This window comes from Cuculus canorus, chromosome 21, assembly GCF_017976375.1.
Source record: "Cuculus canorus isolate bCucCan1 chromosome 21, bCucCan1.pri, whole genome shotgun sequence".
Lineage (NCBI taxonomy): Eukaryota > Metazoa > Chordata > Aves > Cuculiformes > Cuculidae > Cuculus > Cuculus canorus.
In genome coordinates, this window is record NC_071421.1 from 6,370,666 (window position 1) to 6,390,541 (window position 19,876).

Consider the following 19,876-nt stretch of genomic DNA (forward strand, 5'->3'; position numbering starts at 1 on the left):
CTCTAAATGGGATACTTGAAGCATCACCTGAGACTTTGCTATTTAGAATGATGGAAAATGACACCAAGTCATTCCAATATTGAAAGGGGCTCCAGAAAAGCTGGAGAGGGGCTCTTGATCAGGGAGTGCAGGGATAGGATGAGAGGGGACAGTTTTAAGCTGAAAGCGAGGAGGTTGAGATGAGATTTTAGGGAGAAATGATTTCCTGTGAGGGTGGGGAAGCCCTGGCCCAGGTTGTCCAGAGAAGTCATTGATGTCCCATCCCTGGAGGTGTTCAAGGCCAGGTTGGATGGGGCTTGGAGCCCCTGATCCAGTGGGAAGTGTCCCTGCCCATGGCACGGAAAGCTTTAAGGTCCCTTCCAACCCAAACCATTCCATGATTCTATGATTTCCCATGCTGAGGGTTTGGGGCACGGTGACCTAATCCCTGGGTCTAACTGGGCTGAATCCCTGCTCCCCGGTGCTGTTCTGTGAGTCCCTCCAGACTCTGGTGCCTGTCCTTGTGCACAGCCTCACTGTCCCCCAAACGCCTCTTCATTTCATGCCCCCATTCCAACACTCCGTGCCCGGTGCATCTTGCAGACAGAGCTGACTATCTTGTTACCTACACCAAATTCGATGCATTCCATTTGCTCCTTCGTGCCTTATTTTTCCCCTCCAAATCCCCAAGCTGCTTTACTTATGTTCATGTTATTATTGGCCTCATCTTTTCAGCGCAGCAATATTTTTGCTGGGGCAGTGCCCAGTGTTGGGCACAGCTCGGGAGAGGTCCTGGGAGGGCAGTGGAGAAAAGGTGCGTGACATCGAAGCCTTTCTGTGACTAAATAGCAGGAAACAACATCTTTTTTTTGTCTTGCTCAAGTAATGCGTTGAAAACTCATACTTGAATTATTATACTTGATCACATTTAGGTTTGAGTTAATACAATTGCTGCTTCGGTACCTGTCTCCTGGGATCATTTATTACTATTTTCATTTTCTAACTGTAGCTATTTGAAAATGATGGTTCAGGCTATAAAGTATATTTGGATGAGATAAGGGCTGCTGTTATTTGCTTTGCTTTCTGAGCCTGCGCAGTGCACGGGGGAGAATGCAGAAGCCTCTTCTGCACTGGGAGAGGGCTGTGAAATTGTATTTATAAGCTGAAAGCTGAGATTTGCATTAAAAAATTGAAGTTTGGAAGAGGAGAACCTAAACAAAATGATTACTATGAGACTTGTCATGATGATGCTCGTAGAATCATGGGACGGTTTGGGTTGGAAGGGACCTTAAAGATTATACAGTTCCACTCCCCTGCCATGGGATCAGGTTGCTCAAAGCCCCATCCAACCTGGCCTTCAACACCTCCAGGGATGGAGCAGCCACAACTTCTCTGGGTAACCTGAGTCAGGGCCTCCCCACCCTCAGCATGAAGAATTTCTTCCTAATGTCTAATCTAAACCTTCCCTCTTTCCAATCTGAAGCTATCCTCTCTCGTCCTGTCGCTACTACTTCTAAAAAGTCCCTCCCCAGCTTTCTTGGAGGCCCCCTTCAGATACTGGAAGGCCACTATAAGGTCTCCTTGGAGCCAACGGCAAAGACCTGCTGAATATAGAGGTCTTTTCCAAACTTAATGATTCTATGATTCTATCCTTGGCCGCTCTGTGCACACCTAATGCTTTGTTGCTGGAGGAATTCGCAACGCTTGACCTCCCTGGGCTTTCTGCGTGTCCATCATTTCAGGGCATGGCTTCCTCCGGAGAACATCACTGATTTGCTTCATCTTGTTGGAAATAAAAAATATGAGGGTTTTTCTCCACTTCGCTGGGTTCCCGTGTTTCCTTGCATTCCCAATTTCTCTGGAATGCAGTTTTCCACCCTGGCAAGAGTTGTCTCCCCAATGTTGAGCTCATTCCATGGGCATCCAGCCCTGAACTCCAACCTGTTTCTGCCAGAGGCTGGGCTATTGCTACCGAGTTTGGCATGCATCTCCTGTTGCTTCTGCTGCTCCTTTTGGGGTTTTTATTTTGGTTTCAATTTATTTTCTAGTTTCTTTTCCAAGCCCTGGGTTTGCCTGATAACTTTCTAGGAGCAGCTGCCTGCTGGCTCTGAGCATCATGGCACAAGCTAAGATTAATAAAAGGCTGTCACTTTTATTAACTTTGCAACCTAGTGCGTTATTTAATTCCAGGCAGGTACTAAGTGCAGCCCTCCAAGCTTTAAATGGCTTTTTCTGCCTTTGTGCATGCAGATGTGCAGCAGGTGGCATTACACCACCCATCGCACCACCCCACCTCCATTGCTTCCGTGATACCGTGGGTATTTCAGATAAAAAGCATGTTTTTCATAGAATCCTCAAATGGTCTGAGTTGGAAGGGACTCATAAGGATCATTAGTCCAGCTAGATGATCCCCAACATTCACGCCACGTGTCCGAGGGTGTTGGCCAAATGCTTCTGGAATATTGTCAGGTTTGGTGCTGCGACTGCTTCCGTGGGAGCTGTTCCAGGGCTCCACCACCCTCTGGGGGAAAAACCTTCTCCTAATGTCCAATATAATCCTCCCTGACATATCTTCCTGCCATTCCCTTGAGTCCAGAGAGAAGAGCTCAGCACCTGCTCCTCCTCCTCCTTGTCAGGAACCTGCAGACCACGACGAGGTTTCCCCTCATTCTCCTCCAGGCTGAACAGATGAAGTGACTTCAGCCACTCCTCATACAGCTTCCTCACTAAACCCTTCACTAACTCTGTGATCTCCTCTAGATGCTCTCCAGTAGCTTTAGGTCCTTTTTTATCCTGTGGCGCCCAAAACTGCACTCAGTACTCATGGTGGGGCCATCCCAGAGTGGAATAGAGTAGGACAATCCCCTTCCTTAACTGGGAGGCAATGCCGTGCTGGATGCACCCCAGGACACGGTTGTCCTCTTAGCTGCCAGGGCACCAGTGGCTCACGTTCAGCGTGCTGAGGACCAGATCCCTTTGACAGGGCTGCTCTCCAGCTTCTTGCTCCCCAGTCTGTCTGTACACCCAGGGGTGCCATGTCCCAGGCGCAAAATCCAGTGCTTGCCCTTGTCCAACTCCATGCGGTTGGTGATTGACCAGCTCCCATCTATCCAGATTGCTCTGCAGGGCTCTCAAAAATGTCAGTAGACCTCCCCAGTTTTGTGTCATCCATAAACTCAATTATTAAACCTTCAAGTCCTGCATCCAGGTCATTTATGAAAACATTGAAGAACACTGGCCCCATTTTTGGCAGCATTTGGGTTTTGGCTCCCCATTTTCAGCCTGTTGGTACAAATTTGGGGTCATTTTGATCATTTTATGGGGCAGGGGTATATTTGTTTTGTTGCAGGCGGGTATGGTGTGACATTTAGTGTGGTGGTAGAGTTTTGGTGAAAAAAAGGATTGAAAATCTTCAGACGTTTTATTTTTGTCCCGCACCTCCTGGCAGGGAAAGACAAACTTTGCAGTGAAAGAGGTTTGAATAAACAGAGCCTGGAAGTTCAATAAGCGGTGCATAAATAAAATCAGTCTCCCTCACTTCTCAGGCACTTTGAAGGATGTTTAAGTTTATTTTTTCATTATTTAAAGTGGGGAAAAAAAAGCTTTTGGTAATGGGGCTCCGAGGCACTTAATAGTGATGGGCTGCAGAGATGGGAGCAGGGATGCAGTGGGACTGCTGGGGAGCATCCTGGCTGTGTGTGACATGGGCTCAGCCTGTGAATGCACTTTCCTGGACAAGAGGAAGGCTTTTAAATCTCTGTTAGAATCATAGAAGGGGTTGGAAGGGATCTTAAAGCCCTTGCAGTGCTACAGACTGGGGGAAGAGTGGCTGGAGAGCTGCACGGAGGAGAAGGACCTGGGGGTGTTGGTTGACAGCGACTGAACATGAGCCAGCAGTGTGCCCAGGTGGCCAAGAAGGCCAATGGCATCTTGGCTTGGATCAGAAACGGTGTGACCAGCAGGGCCAGGGAGGGGATTCTCCCTCTGTACTCAGCACTGGTGAGACCGCACCTTGAGTACTGTGTTCAGTTCTGGGCCCCTCACCACAAGAAGGATGTTGAGGCTCTGGAGCGTGTCCAGAGAAGAGCAACGAAGCTGGTGAGGGGCTGGAGAACGTCTGACGAGGAGCGGCTGAGAGAGCTGGGGGTGTTTAGCCTGGAGAAGAGGAGGCTGAGGGGAGACCTTATTGCTCTCTACAACTCCCTGAAAGGAGGTTGTGGAGAGGAGGGAGCTGGGCTCTTCTCCCAAGTGACAGAGGACAGGACAAGAGGGAATGGCCTGAAGCTCCGCCAGGGGAGGTTCAGACTGGATATCAGAAAAAAAGTCTTCACAGAAAGGGCCATTGGGCACTGGAACAGCTGCTCAAGGAGGTGGTCGAGTCGCCTTCCCTGGAGGTGTTTAAGGAATGCGTGGATGAAGTGCTGAGGGACATGGTTTAAGGGAGTGTTGGGAATGGTTGGACTCCATGATCCAGTGGGTCCTTTCCAACCTGGCTATTCTATGATTCTGTGATCTGGTTTCACACCTCTGCCGTGGGCAGGGACACCTCCCACTGGATCAGGGGCTCCAAGCCCCATCCAACCTGGCCTTGAAGCCCTCCAGGGATGGGGCAGCCACCACTGCTCTGGGCAACCTGGGCCAGGGCCTCCCCACCCTCACAGCAAAACATTTCTTCCTAAGATCTCATCTCAATCTCCTCTCTTTCAGCTTCAAACCATTCCCTCTCATCCTCTCCCGGCACTCCCTGATCCAGAGCCCCTCCCCAGCTTTCCCAAAGCCCCTTTCAGTACTGGAATTGGGGGAAGTTTGCCCGCTGTCAGCCCGTAACTTGCCATTAAATTCCTGGGCTGTTTTAGCAGGGAGAAAGCAGCTCGGTGCTGCCCTGCACTGTGCTCTCCATCTCCTTGCTGCAGTGCAGTTATTTTTATCTAATATATATTGTTCTCAGTAGAATTATTCTGCCCCCAGCCTGTAGATAAGGGCTGTTACTAAATGAATTTGAGCTCTTCCTTGAAGGTTAAATTGCTGCCTTGCAAGTTGGTGAGCAAAGCCAAGATTCTTTCTCTCCTTATTCTCCGCAGAACTCATGGGCTTCAGCCCTGACCTGGCATTTTTGTCCTGTTATTTGAGTATTGTTATTGAGTATTTGTCCTGTTATTTGAGGCGAGTATTGTATTAACAAGCTGCCTGTTGGTCCTCTGAGCCCTTTCATACTAAAATACCCCCCCAAGTATCAGCACTGGGGTTGGATCCTGCAGCACCGGAGGAGAAGGTATAGAGATTTTAAGTTGTATATTTGGGAAAGCTTCTTATAGGCATCCCCAGGAGCATTCCAGTAGGATGCAGGTCACTGCTGGGGGACATCATGGTTTTGGGTGCTCCTCAAAAACAAAGTGGCAGCGTGGAACCGCACTCAGAGCGCAAGAGAGGGGTGTAAGTTTGACAAAAAGTGCCTGGTTCTTTGTAGCTCCGTGGTGATGATACTGGTGCTGCGCACTGCATTAAGCCCAGTCTTGGTGTTGGCCGTTGTGAGGCCCAAGAAGATGATCCAAAGGTTGGAGCATCTCCCACGTAAGGACAGGCTGAGAGAGTTGGGGTTGTTCAGCCTGGAGAAGAGAAGGCTACGGCGAGACCTTAGAGCAGCTTCCAGTATGGAAAGGGGCTCCAGGAAAGCTGGGGAGGGGCTCTTGATCAGGAGGTGCAGGGATGGGATGAGAGGAATGGTTTTCAACTGAAAGAGGGGAGATCAAGATGAGATCTTGAGGAGAAATGTTTTCCTGTGAGGATGGGGAGGCTCTGGAACAGGTTGCCCAGAGCAGTGGTGGCTCCATGGCAGGGAGTTGGTTCTGGATGGGCTCTGAGGTCTCATGCAACCCAAACCATTTAATGATCTATGATTTTCTGCGTGTGTGAAATCCATAATTAATGGCAGCGATACAGCTGCTGATCTTGTCTTGAGTCTCCCCTTCCTAAAGTCTGTGGTGGAAGGATTAGGATGGAAAAATCCATAGAAAAACGTACAGAAATGTGACTGCTGGCTGCTCTGCCCAGAGGTGAATTTTTCAATTGGCAAGGAGAACTGCAGTTTATTTAGTAGTGGCTTTGCTGACAAGGAGCAGGTTGGTGATGGGAAAGCTGCCGTGGGTTACGTACACAAGTAATGTTAAAGTTCTTTATCCCTGGAGGCTTTCCCCTCAAGTCCTGGAGTAATTTCTCTGTTGTTATTTATAACTCAGCTCGAAGGGTCACTTAAATGAACCCGGCAGGATGGCAGCGTCGCCCCGGTGGAGCTGGCGGCACCTGCGCGAGCCTCCCTGGCTCCATCGCGCCGGACGACTGCATGGATCCAGCCCTGGCCGAGCATCCCACCTCTGCGCACAGTGATGGGTTTTCTGCAGGTCCTTTTGTCGGTGAGGTTGTGTTGGTTAACCAACACGACTGCTGCAGGTTTTTTTGAAGCTGTTAGCGTGAACCATTAACTCTTCCTTTTAATTATTCAGGTTGCCTCTTTTAAATTTCTTTTTCAAGTCGAGCTAATAGGCTTTGCAGAGGAGGCTTCCAACCACGGCGGTTCCTCCCCGGAGAAACTCTGTTTGTGCATCACCAGCTAATCTCTTTTCTTCATTATCTCTTATCTTCCTCTAGCTGATTAATTGCTTTCAATTGATTTATAAATATTCTGTTGATACACGCAGTGGACTGGAGGAGAATGGGATGTGTCCAGGTGCATGGGGTCATTGATCCATGCAGCCTCCCTCAGCTTTTCTATCCTGTCTTGCGAAGCTAAGGGATTTCAGTCAGGCTTTATTCCTTTTTTTTTCTTTTTATTGCCGCAAGCCAGCAAAAATAGTCCTGTAGCGTCATTTTGAGTCTGTGCACATGAACAAAACCTGTTGTTCTTCATGGTCCCAGTTGGACAGCCATTGGGATAAACACTTAAGGTGGGGGTTGTGCTTTGCCAGCTTTACTAGTGACAAAGGCGCTGATGCGGTGCAGGTTTCCAGCTCCATCAGTGCATGAAATCCACTCTCAAGTCTGTATCTGACTGCTGCATGTGGCCACAAAAGTGTAAGGGCATGAAATGCTCATCCTTGGCAGCTTTGGGGCTGCTGGAGTTGCAGATGAGGATGTGGCTTGGCTCTGCCCAACCACCTCTGCGTGCAAGAACTGGTCCAGTGCTTTATGCCCAGTGAGCAGCAGGTCTGAGGTGAAGCCAAATGGGCTTTGGGGAAGTTTTCTTCATATTGATCAATGCGTTGGGTTGGGTGGGCAGCAGATGTAGCAAAAAGATGGTTTGTGTACTGGATTGTCCAATACGCGCACACACACAGAGAATTATAGAATAGTTTGGGTTGGAAGGGACCTTAAAGCCCATCCAATTTCAACCCCCCTGCCATGGGCAGGGACACCTCCCACTGGCTCAGGCTGCCCAAGGCCCATCCAACCTGGCCTTGAACACCTCCAGGGATGGGGCAGCCACCACTGCTCTGGGCAACCTGGGCCAGGGCTTCACCGCTCTCATAGTGAAGAAATTCTTTCTTACATCTGGTTTAAATCTGCCCCTTTCCAGTTTATACCCATTAGCCCCAGTCCTATCACTCCATACCTTTGTATACCCCTCTCCAGCTTTCTTGTAGCCCCTTCAGGTACTGGAAGGTCACTATAAGGTCTCCTCAGAGCTTTCTCTTCTCCAGGCCAAACAACCCCAACTCTCTCAGCCTGTCCTCGTATGGAAGGTGCTGCAGCCCTCGGATCATCTTTTAGCCCTTTTCTGGACCCATTCCAACAACTCCATCTCCTTTTTATGTTGAGGATTCCAGAACTGGACAGAATACTCCAGATGAAGTCTCCCAAGAGAGGAATAGAGGGGCAGAATCCCCCCCTCACTCTGCTGGCCGCGCGTCTTTTGATGCAACCCAGGATACAGTTGGCTTTCTGGATTGTGTGTGTATATAATATATAGAGAGCGCTGGAGTGGTTATTGAAGAGAGGTCACTAGAATTGCCTGTTTGAAACTGGAAGATAGAGTGAAGCTTCCAAAAACTAATTAAAAAAGGCAGTAACATCTGGTTAGTAGCGATAATATCCAGATTCAGAGGTGAGTTGTCTGTCTTCAACCCCATTAAAAATCACCAGTGTCATTGAGGGGTGCGAAGTGATTTTTAGAATCATTAAGGTTGGAAGAGATGTCTGGGTTCATCCAGTCTAACCATCAGCCCAGCCCCAACGTCCCGGCTAAACCATGTCCCCAACTGCCACGTCTACATGCGTTTTGAACCTCTCCAGGGCGGAGGACTCCAGAAATGAGAGTACATTTATACATAGGATAAATCATTAACCTTTCCTGATAGGCTTCAGGGTTTTTTTTCCTGTTATTTCTGTGTCCATTCCCTGCTGGTGCCTCTTCGCTCAGGTGGGCTGAGCTGAGCGGCCCTGGGGACACGATGGTGGCTTTGCAGTGACATCCCTGACTGTGTAGCGGGTGAGATAAAGCTTCGTGTGTGGCCGCGCCACAAAACACAACGAGCAAATACCTGTAGAAGTTCGAGACCTGCCCTGTTGCAGGTTTGGTTGCTGTTTCATTTACTAGAACTTTGATTTATTATCATTTTGCTTTATTATTCCTCTCTTTCAGCGTAAAGCGGTTGGTGGCACAGGCACAGCCTCAATGTATACCTACTTAATTACACGTTGCTAATGAGAGATTGCTAATCCAGTGGGTTGTTTTAGCAGCCCAGGCTGCTGTTTTAGCGTGGTGTAATTTCTTTGTCATCGTCCATGGCGATGTATTCATTGTGGCATGACATAGGATGAGGTTCAATGAATAATGTAAGACCCCGAATAACACTGAAGCTGTGAGATGGGCATTCCCCCTCAGCGTTATTTTAAAAAGGAAAATATTGATTCTGCTGGGGTTCAGCGGTTCAAAGCTTGCGCAGAGCCCACATCAAGCTGATCGATACCCAAGCGGGGTGGCCAGCCGTGGCTTGGCCCCTACACGGCTGTAAATACGTGCCAGTGCTTGCTCCCCATTAGTGCTAACGGAGCTGGGGAGGGCAAGAAGGAGTTGGTGATGTTTGCCTCTGGATCCAGATGTGGTGGGAGTCTGGAGCGGGTGCCAGCCTGGGCAGCAAGCAGCTGGCTGAAGGCAAACCCTGTAGGTGAGGTTTTGGGTGCATGGCCGTAAGTGATGTGTCTATAAAGTGACAACGAGCTCAGAAATGAAGATCTGTGTGGTTCATTGCATTCTAACTGCTCTCAGAGCAGAAGTGCTCATCACCTGGGATGGAGAAAGGGCAACTGTGTTGGGATTTCATTGAACTATGGAGTGGTTTGGGTTGGAAGGGACCTCAAAGCCCATCCAGTTCCACCCCTGCAATGGGCAAGGACACCTCCCACTGGATCAGGCTGCCCAAGCCCCATCCAATTTGGCCTTCAACACATCCAGGGATGGAGCAGCCACCACTTCTTGGGCAATTTAAGTGCCAGGTGAAACAAGCCTCCTGAGAATACATATTTTTTTCTTCCCCGGTTGCTGTCTTTGAATGGTAATTAGGATGGATAATTTCTATTTGTTTTCATTTCATTTAACCAGATTCCCCCTATTCTGATCTGTATCATTTGTTTTAGCAGGCCATTATCTTAGTCTCATTACACCCTCTTAGCATTTGAATGAAAACATCATAAGGAAGCCCGAGGTTGTTAGGCATAAAATGTCTGTGATAACAACCATAATTCTCAGGATAAAATAAAAAACAACAGAAATAACTGTGATGAGTTCAGGAAACTCTACCAAATGAGTTTGCAACCAGGAACAGACACAATGATCATGGAATCATTAAGGTTGGAAAAGACCTCTAAGCTCATCTAGTCCAAGCATCAGTCCAAGCCCACCATGCCTGCTAAGCCGTGTCCCAAAATGCAACATCTACAGATCTCTAAGCTCATCCAGTCCAACCATCAGCTCAACCCAACTGTGCCTCCTAAACCCCACAAAGTGCCAACTCTACACGCTTCTTGAACCCTTCCAGGGATGGAGACTCTCCCACTGCCCTGCGCAGCCTCTGCCAGGGCTTCACCGCTCTTTCAGTGAAGATATTTTCCTGATATCCAGTCTAAACCTTCCCTGGCACAATTGAGGCCATTTCCTCTCATACTATCACTTGTCACCTGGGAGAAGAGCCCAGAACCCACCTCACCACAACCTTCTTTCCAGGAGCTGCAGAGAATGATGAGGTCTCCCCTCAGCCTCCTCTTCTCCAGGGTAAACAGCCCCAGGTCCCTCAGCTGCTCCCAGAGCCTCTGGCCTCCAGACCCTTCCATAGCTCCGTTCCCTTTCTCTGAATGCGCTCCAGCCCCTCATGGTCCTTCTTGGAATGAGGGGCCCAAAACCAAACCTAGGATTCGAGGCTCAGCTCATGGATCCAGCCTGTCCAGGTCCCTCTGCAGAGCCTTCCTGCCCTCTGGCACATCAACATTCCCGCCCAGCTTGGTGTTGTCTGCAAACGGGCAGAGGGATCCCTCAATTCCCTTGTCTGGATCATGGATAAAGGGATTAAACAGAACCAGCCCTAACATTGAGCCTTGGGGAACACCACTTGTGACCAGGATTTGCCCTTTGCTCATTATGTTTTTACCCCTTTACACTGCAAACGGCTTTTGCAATGTTGTTTTAAAACAAAAAAAATCCTTATATACGGTCCTATTAAGGACATAAAAACTACCTTTGAATTTTTCTCTCCATTGCGGCTTTAATTATGCATGGCACAAACTCTGGGTGATGCACGTGCGATTTTCAGGAGTTTAAAATACTCCGGCAGTGCCGGAGGAGGTGCCAAGCGGTGCTGAGTTCCTGAATGAAAATTACTCTTACCGCCTCTGCTTCTGGAGCCAGATCTATGTTAATTAATTCTTTGCCTCACACGTTACATTTTGCAGCCTCACCGCTGTCGATTTTTAATTCGGTAAAAGCAGACAGAGGCTTCCAAAAGTGCCTCCAAAATTCCAAGGCAAGCGCTCTCCTCGGTGACAACGCCAATTTGCCGTGAGTGAAATGTTTGACGAAAATGTGTCATTTTTGAGAAAATTTTTTCCTGGGGAGAAAAAAAGAAATTGACTGTTTCAAAACATCTCCTTGCTTCGTTATCTTTATTTTTGTGAAACACTATGATGGGGAAGGAGGTTTCTTTAGTAAGGTTTCCTGGGAGTAAGTTGGCGCAGGAGACCTTCTCCAGATCTTTCTGTTCCAGTCAATGGGTGTGGTGGTTTTCATGGACAGCTCTTTTCTCCAAGTCCTTAGTGAGGATCAGCTTGTGTCCAAAGATACCTAAGATGTTTTTCACAGGGATTGGGTTATTCAGTCGTCACTGCTGCTGCCTGTGCCTTCTTACTAGGAAAAAAAAAGACTTTCAACACAGGGAAGACATGGATCTGTTGGAGCGAGTCCAGAGGAAGCCATGGAGATGATCCCAGGGCTGGAGCACCTCCTGTATGTGGACAGGCTGAGAGAGTTGGGGTTCAGCCTGGAGAAGAGAAGGCTCCAAGGAGAAAGAATTCTTTACTAACAGAGTGGTGAAGCCCTGGCAGAGGCTGCCCAGGGCAGTGGGGGAGTCTCCATCCCTGGAAGGGTCCAAGAAGCGTGTAGAGTTGGCACTTTGTGGGGTTTAGGAGGCGCAGTTGGGTTGAGCTGATGGTTGGACTGGATGAGCTTAGAGGTCTTTTCCAACCTTAATGATTGATTCTGTGATTTATGGCAGGAAGGGGCAGGGGGATCCCTGCAGGTACCATTACTGGGTTAAGAGCAGCGGTGCTGCACCGTCTCAGCACCGCCCACTGCACGGGTACGTGGGGATGAGAACAGGTGCTGCAGGTGTGAGTAATGGTGCTTGGTCCACCATTAGTCAGCAGGAACGAGGACGTGAGCCCAGCCTGGCCTTCCCACTCCCTCCCCAGGCTCTTCTGCTGGGGAGGAGCGCAGTGGGTCAGAGGAGGCTCTGAGGAGCTGCTTTTGGGGCTTGTGCAACGCCTGTGACGCAGAGAATCTCCTCCCTTTGCTTTGGTTTGGGGCATCGCTGCTCTGCACCTTGGCGTATCCTGGTAGGTCACGCCGAGAGGTGCGCGGTTACCTTTGTGCCGTGATTGTACAGGATTCAATCTGCGGGTGTTCCCAATCCTAGTGGTGTTTCCTGGCTTGTGTGGGGTTGCTCTGGTCCCGTTGGTGTCCCTGCGGCATCGGGAGCTGAGTTGGCACGGGCGCACTCCGACTTGATCCCTGAAGAGAGGGGTGTTGTGCAAACAGGGAGCGATGGGAGGTGATGGAGCAGCCGAGAGTGGAGCTTTTGTGGGCTTCAAGGAGCCAAGATTGGCGACGACAGGAGTTGGGGCAACAGGGGCATCGCACACCCTGGCGGTGATGCTGTGGGTGATGCCACTGTCAGTCTGACCCATTGCAGGCACCGGGGCTTGTTGCAAAACATCTCAACTGCCTTCCCTAAGCCCCTGATGAAACAGCAGGGAAGGAAGAGGACAGCAGTGGGGCTGGGGAGGGTGACAAGATGGGCAAGGACCTGGTTTATTGACCTGAGCATGTTTGGTGCGTGAGATGGCCGTGGCAGCATTTCTTCCTCGCTGGGAGCTGCTCGCTCCTCCCACAGTTACACTCTATCACCCAAAAATGTTAAAGCCGGTGCGCGCAGGGTGTGCCTCAGTTTCCCCGTGCCTAAGATGCTGCTGCTGTAGGGTGGGTTTGCTGCGGCTGGTGGAGTTTTCCTGTGCTGGATGCTGTTGCAAAGCAGAATATGGGGATTTATAGACTTCTTTTCTCCATCTCAGGCTGTGTTTTCTGAACTTGGGGCAAGTCTTGCCGTCCTGGGCACAGTGAGTGTGTGCTGGCAGAGTGCCGGGAGCTGCCTGCAAAGCATCCTCAGGCCAGCGGCTGCCCAACCCCGAGCAGTGTTCAGCTAATAAGGATAACAGCAAAGAGAGAGGCAGAATTTAGTGAACCCAAGGTGCCTCTGCCTGGTTCTTCACCTCTTTGGTAAGGTGAATAAATGAGAAAAGTGGATCTGCTGTGGAGGGCTTGGAAACGTGGGGCTGCATGAAGGCAGTAACGGTGCACTGTGTGTTTTAAGGGGCAAATTGCAACACAGGTCTGCTGGTGTCAGAGTTTGGGGGTTTGGGTGTACTTAGATGCAGCTTTTATTTTAGAAAAACAAGTGCCCTGCAATTTCTCACTGGATTTTGCCGTGTTCCTGCTCACCCCGTCCCGGTAGCTCCCCCTTCGCCCTGTCTCACTGCGAGGCTGCTCCGTGGTGGTGCTCCCGCAGTCGTGAGCATCCCACAAGTGCAACATGCCAGGGCAAAAGAAATAATAAGTGCAGTGCAAGGCAAAATAGTGAATCTCTTTCCCTTGCGGGGGACAGCTAGCCAGAGATGGGGTGCTTCACGGTGGGTTACCTTCCTTGTGCCTCAGTTTCCCCACCGTGCTGCCGGTGATGGCTGAGCGTTGCAGAGCGGTGGCCAGGCTGGTGCAGTGGAGACCTCGCAGGAGTTATCCGTCACCACCAGCTCAGTGGGTGGCGGCAGGAGCGATGGCCGGCGAGTCGGGAATCATTTCCGCCGTTGGCTGAGCTCCGGGTTCCTGCGCAGCCCTTGGCTCTGGGGCAGTGTGGAACGAGCTCTCGCTTGCTCCGGGCCCCCATCCCGTGCACCTTGGCTTGGCAGCGGGCAAAGCCACTCCTCTGCCGGCGTGACATCAGGCTGGGGAAACTCAGTGACCTGCGAGGGGTCAAATTCCCAGCACAGGTAGCGCCTGCCGCACTTCCGTGCCGTGCCGGGAAGGAGCCTGGGGACCCCCAACCGTGGGGACCCCCAAACCTGCTGTTCCCTACCATGAAGTCGGAACAAGAGGAGAGCAAGCCGGGGACGTGCCGCTGCGAGCACGGCTTTACTCCGTGCCCGGCCTATTGTTCGACTCCGTGGGGACGGCGAGGGGCAGCCAAGGACGATGCTCGGGGCAGGGTGCTGTGCCCCTGCTTAGCCCACGCAGGTAAGGGGTTCTGGCGGGGGTCCCATCGCACAGCGCAGGGGGGATGCAGCCCGGTGTGGATTTCTTTCCCTTCCTTGCTTTGTGCTCTTGGAGCTCGCTTCCTCCTGGGAGAAACAAAACAACGCCGGGCAGCTCACGCCGAAGCTCACCGGGGTCGTGCGGGACGATGGCTGTGGGTTTCAGGGCTTCCCCCCAGCCGGAGGGCGAAGCTTGGGGCACAGATGAGAGGGGGGTTTGGCTCCCCCACTGTGGCAAAGGAGGGCAGCGGGCAGCTCCCTGCACCCCGTAGTCCATTTTGTCTCGCAGAGAAGTTGAAGCGCGCCGGGAGCTCTCGGCAGGCGGCTCCGGGGGCCGCTGTGGCGGTGGCAGCCCCTGTCTGGCTGCTTGGAAACAGCGTGTGCTTTCGGAAGGCTTTGCAGCCTCCAGCCTCCTCCTGAGCCCCTCTGTCGGGGTGGGGGGTGTCCCATCAGCTTGCACAGGTTTCTATCAGCTTTTATTTCTTTGCATCCACTGAGACACCTCCCAGCGTGCAGCCAGGGCAGCTGAGCAAGCAAGCTTTGACTTGCTGGGAATAATCAGATTTTGGGGGAATACGGGGTGCAAGGAGAAGAGGATCCTGCCCATCCTGCCCGATGGATGTGAGCGAGGCAGGTGTAAGCGCTGGTGGATGGTGCACAGTCACAGGGTGCAACTGAGGCTCCCATCCCAGGGCTTCAACTGTATAGAAGCACGGAGGCTGAGCTGATGTCTAACTCGGGAAATGCTCAAAAATGGTGTTTGCAAAGATTTAAGCTCGTGGGGTGAAAGCTTTAACCTAAACTTGCCAAGGCGCGTCCATACCTGTGTCCAGGTGTGACAGCTTCCTTGCTTGCAGTATCACAGCAGCAGCAAGGGGTGAAATCTGAAGCTTCCTTCTTTAAAAGATGGGTGTATGGAGCCAAAAAATCACTTTTTTAGCCTAAGAGGCTTTGCAGCGTATGGCTCGGTGCCCAGCCAGGAGGGAGCGGTGGTGGCCAACAGCTCCTCCAATGTTGTGGAGCGCAGCAGTGCCGCAAGAGAAGCCGTATCCAGGGATGTAGCTGGGATGCACGACAGGGGCATTCGGCTGAAGGTACAGTGGACAGTTTCTGGAGCCCTTGTGCGTATCTCTTTGAGGAAACGATGCTGCCTGGGGTTTGATTTTGAGCTGCTGCAAGTACGTCATGGTGTCCTGGTGTCCGTGGGGGAGATTGGACTTTTGGGCTTGGCCCTAGGAGGTCTCAGGCAGAGGTTTAACTGGGTCTTTTTGCAAATCTCGGTGTATTTTGAGCTAACCGAATGCTTTCTTGAGTGCAGCCCATGCTCTGGGAGAGGTTGCCTCTTTGTGTGTGAGGGGTGGCAATGGTTGATCTCCCTCGTCTGACTCCCAGCCATCACCCAGCCCAGAGCTTGGCATTTTGGGCTTTTCAGCTGAATTCCTCCTTGCAAATATCTGCTGAGAGGGGGAAACTGTACATTGTGCTGGCTGCTGGGGAGGAGCATTTGGCCAGAAACTCGGGTCCCAAGATGGTATTTTAAAGAGCATCTCATCACCTTTGATCCCAGGCTCCCTAGCTTGGACCAAAGGTGATGAGATGCTCTTTAAAACACCATCTCGCCTCATCCCTGAGGCTCGAGTAGTTACATTTTCCTAATAATATTCTTTATCCTATGACTCTTCTGTCTCCCTTTCCATGACAGAGGTGTGTGTACATGGATATTTGTGTTTATATATATATATATATATATATATATATATGGTGGTCCAAAGCTCCATGGGAGAAAGAAGGGATGAAGGCTCACACCTCCTAATGGGTGAGGGTCTGTTGGGTGATGCCATTAGCATGGAGATTTTGCTTTTTTCCCATTTTGCCCCTTTTTTCCCTCATTTACATCTCAGTGCAGGACTTGCAAAATCACTCTTTGGGCCAATCCGCTGCTTGGCTTCCAAATGAGCCTTTTCCCTCTGCCCACTCTTCACTCCAAGTGTCGGAACGCTGCTGCTGCTGCAACGTGGGACACGCTTGAGTCTTTTGGCCGGTTTCTTGCCGATGTCCTGGATAAGAATAACCAAACCTTGACTTGTGCCCAGCAAAGTCTTAGCGGTGAACTTGCGAAAGCGGCACAAAATGCAGCTTTCACCTAAGATAGTAATTTCACCTGCATCATCTTCATCATTTATACTGCATTCATTTTTAATACGTGCCCTCCAAAGACAGAAACACGTGTACAGCGATTGTGTCAGCTGAGATACATGAACAAAAAGGCTTTTAAATGGATGTTTTTAAAGTGATGTCTGCTCCAAAGGCAGTAAAAGGCTTTGCCGCTGCGTGGCTGATAGATCCGCTCCTGAGAAGAGTCTGAGATGGGATTTGCAGGAGCTGGAGTGGAAATTTCAGCCCCAAATGCTGTCTGGAGGCGTTCAGCATGATTACCCCCCCCAAAAAAAAAATCTTATTTATGTTGTCTGTTAACACTAATCAGTGCTTAAAGCATGAAGGCTGCGGAATCTGACGGTGTCATGGACGTTTAATGCCATCAACTGAAATATAAGTAACAGCCAATTATTTCAGCATGAATGGCAGTTTTTGTCGTTTAGTCCAGGATATGTTTAAATTGCATTAATTCCATCACTGCCCATTTGGAAGAGGGTGGAATGAGCAATGGGGCTCATCCGCTTGGGGCGATGCTTCCTACCCTGTAGATGGTCAGGAATTACAGTACACGGACACAGCCGCCCTAAAAAGGGTTAAAAAGAGGAGGAAAAAATTTAAAAGTGGCAAAAATGCTGGGGAAAATGCTTTTTGCATTGGGTTTATTGTGTTTGGGAGATGATTCCTAATAGCAAATTAAGTTTTGCACCCCAACATAGCAATGCTTGCAAGGTTGAACTCAAAAAAAAAGCGTTTAAATCTTACTGTGTGCTTCGGATTGGATTTTTGCATCGAGTTGGTGATGCACGTGGAGCCCCAGTCCTTGTTCGAGGGGAGCGATGCTCACTTCAAGCCACACGGAGCTCCTTCACGGCTTCAAATGGAGGCACAGACCCAGCCAGCTTGCAGGAGGGCATATGGAAAGCCCCGCCGAGCCGTCTGTGTGCAGCAGAAATAGAGGCTGAAATGAGTTTCTGAATAATTGCCCTGATTTTCCTGATTATTGGAACTTCTCTGTACCAATCGCTAAGAGCTGCCTGCAAACGGCACTTTTTGGATCGTTTATTTAGGTGCTTAAAGTTGGCAGAGCAGCAGGAATCTTCCCTCCCTTGTTTTAAAATGAAGTTAAAATTTCCCTCTCAAGCCAAGTCGTTCTCTTAATGTAATTTATGCAAATCAAACTGGCTTTCTCCATAGGACTCTCCGAAGCTGGAGATGCTCTTTAGCATGGGATGGAAAGTTGCAGGAGAAGGATGGATGGTGAGCGGCTGCTTGGTGCTCAGGGCAGGGAGGGAACCACTTTGCAGGAATAATTGCTTTCGGGGGCTGATAATAATCCAGGGAGACCTTAGAGCAGCTTCCAGTACTGCAAAGAGCTCCAGGAAAGCTGGCGAGGGGCTCTGGATCAGGGAGTGCAGGGAGAGGACGAGGGTTTTCAGCTGAAAAAAAAGAGATTGAGATGAAATCTTCGGAAGAAATGTTTTCCTGTTCTGGTGGGGAGGCCCTGGCCCAGGTTGCCCAGAGCAGTGGTGGCTGCCCCATCCCTGGAGGGGTTCAAGGCCAGGTTGGATGGGGCTTGGAGCTCCTGATCCAGTGGGAGGTGTCCCTGCCCATGGCAGGGGGTGAGTCTCGGTGGGCTTTGAGGTCCCTTCCAGCCCAAACCAGTCCACGATTCTCTGATAATTGTGTTGCTGTGATTTTGGTGGATGAGCGCTGATGAGGGTGCCCAGGGAGATCTTAGAGCAGGGTGGAAACCCTGTGTGGAAGGTGTGAGGCAGCGTGTGGAATCACCGCTTCGGTCCAGTCCCAGTGCTCCTGGCAGCGGGGGGTAATAAAAACCTTGATGTAATGCAAGAAACCACCCATTAGTGGTTTCCCACGTCAACTGAGGAGAGCAGGAGAAGCTGTCATCCCCATCGCTTCCCTGAAATGCCAACTTCTTTCCCAGAAAACCCTTTAAGAACTTGCTGGGATGAGCGCGGAGGGTTTGACTTGCCTCAAAGCCTGGATACTACAGTGAAGACATCGGCAGCAGCCCCAGGACGGAGTTGGGAACAGAGCAAGAACCACAGCGTTTTGTGATGTATACAAAGTGCTGATGGTGCATCTTTTGCTCTTTGAGCCCAGCAAGAGGTGGAGAGGTTTGTCCTCCTCAAACATTGGCTGCGTGAATTGTGCTTTGCAGTGTATATATATTGCAAAATAGATATATATTGCAAAGTACAAACCGTTTTTTTTGTGAGTGTGTGTACATATATCTTAAATTATGTATATATAAGCAAGAATCTTGGATATCTGGCTGATCTCGAGTTCAATAAATCAGGTTTCTCCATAGGCTTTGGCTTGCAGCCGCAGCCAGTGGCATGGGAAGCGCAGTGCTGCATGCTCCTTTCAATATTTCACCTATAGCTTCTTATAGATCTTGGATTTTAATCTTTCATTACTTTCTGCCTCTATCAGGAGCCAAGTACTAAGCTGAGGATTAAATTGCCTTGCAGAGTGCTTCGTAGGAGGGATGCTTTGGGGTTTTTTTTCACCATTTTCTGCCCGGGACCAGAGGGGAATGGTAGAGTTTCGGGGAGGCTGCACTGAGCAGTGCTTTATAGAATGGAGCTTTGTCAGAAACAGCTGTAAATCTGATGGATGAGAAGCTCCACATGGGCTAGCAATGTGTGCTTGCAGCCCAGAAAGCCAACTGTGTCCTGGGCTGCATCCAAAGGGCAAAGGAAGGGATTCTCCCCCTCTGCTCCGCTCTCATGAGACCCCACCTGGAGCCCTGTGTCCAGTTCTGGAGTCCTCAGCACAGGAAGGACATGGAGCTGTTGGAGTGAGTCCAGAAGAGACCACAAAGATGAGCTGAGGTGTTCAAGGCCAGGTTGGATGGGGCTTGGAGTTCCCTGATCCAGTGAGAGGTGTCCCTGCCCATGGCAGGAGGGTTGGAATTGGATGGGCTTTAAGGTCCCTTCTGACCCATCATTCAATGGAATCTGGTTTTGAGAGTCCTCCTCTGCTGCAGAAATGCCCCCTGGGCTGCCCTACTTTGGGCTGGTTTCTCCTTTCCCATCCCCAGAGAGGTTCCTACCAGACGAGGAGTTTCTTCGATCCCCATCAAAATGCTGCAGTTTGCAGAAATCCACCAGGATCAGTTGCTCTTGTGCAAACTGCCCTGCCTGGATCTTCCTCTGCCGGTTAATCATTTGCCTGGAAACACCGCTCTGTCTCCTGGGCAAAGCAGCTTGAAGGGAAAGGTGAGAATAATTTTTTTGGGGGGCCAAATGAGCAATTAACCGCAGATGGGGGTGTTTTGTAGGGTCGCGTGGGGCTTTCTGTGACCTGGGAAGGTGCTGGGTGGGTTTTGCACAGTAAATATTACACCACGTACGAGTCCCTCGCATCCCGGTCTGAATTCCCAGAGGCTGGACGGGAATCACTGCATTTCTGCAGCCCTCAGGGAAGCGAAAGATGCCTTTGGGTTTGTTTTCTTGGATCCTGGGTTCGTGCTTTCTGCACAGGCTTCAAGAAAGCACTTTGGGCTGCACCGAAATCCCCAGCCTGAAGCTCGACTGTTCCTTGTTAGTGACTTTATTGCTAAGTAATTTACAGAATGGGACCTTGCCAGTTTTCATCCGGGAAGCATTTCAAGTATGCAAACCAGATTTTATGCCTTCCTGGTGCAGCT

General features: G+C 50.3%; 1 protein-coding gene across 3 annotated transcripts in view; it reads left to right on the forward strand.

Annotated features, from left to right (window-relative positions):
* The window catches only part of KAZN (kazrin, periplakin interacting protein), a 265,945-nt gene that overhangs the window by 229,836 nt on the left and 16,233 nt on the right, over positions 1–19,876 (forward strand). The window contains exon 1 of one of the 3 annotated variants that reach the window (XM_054085751.1): positions 11,599–14,026. The exons of 1 other annotated variant lie outside the window; for it this stretch is intronic. In XM_054085751.1, coding sequence (XP_053941726.1) covers positions 13,870–14,026 — 157 coding nt within the window. In that variant the 5' untranslated portion in view covers positions 11,599–13,869. Of the gene's footprint in view, positions 1–11,598; positions 14,027–19,231; positions 19,446–19,876 lie in introns of those variants that run through there. One more of the 3 variants, XM_054085752.1, reaches the window with a different exon arrangement.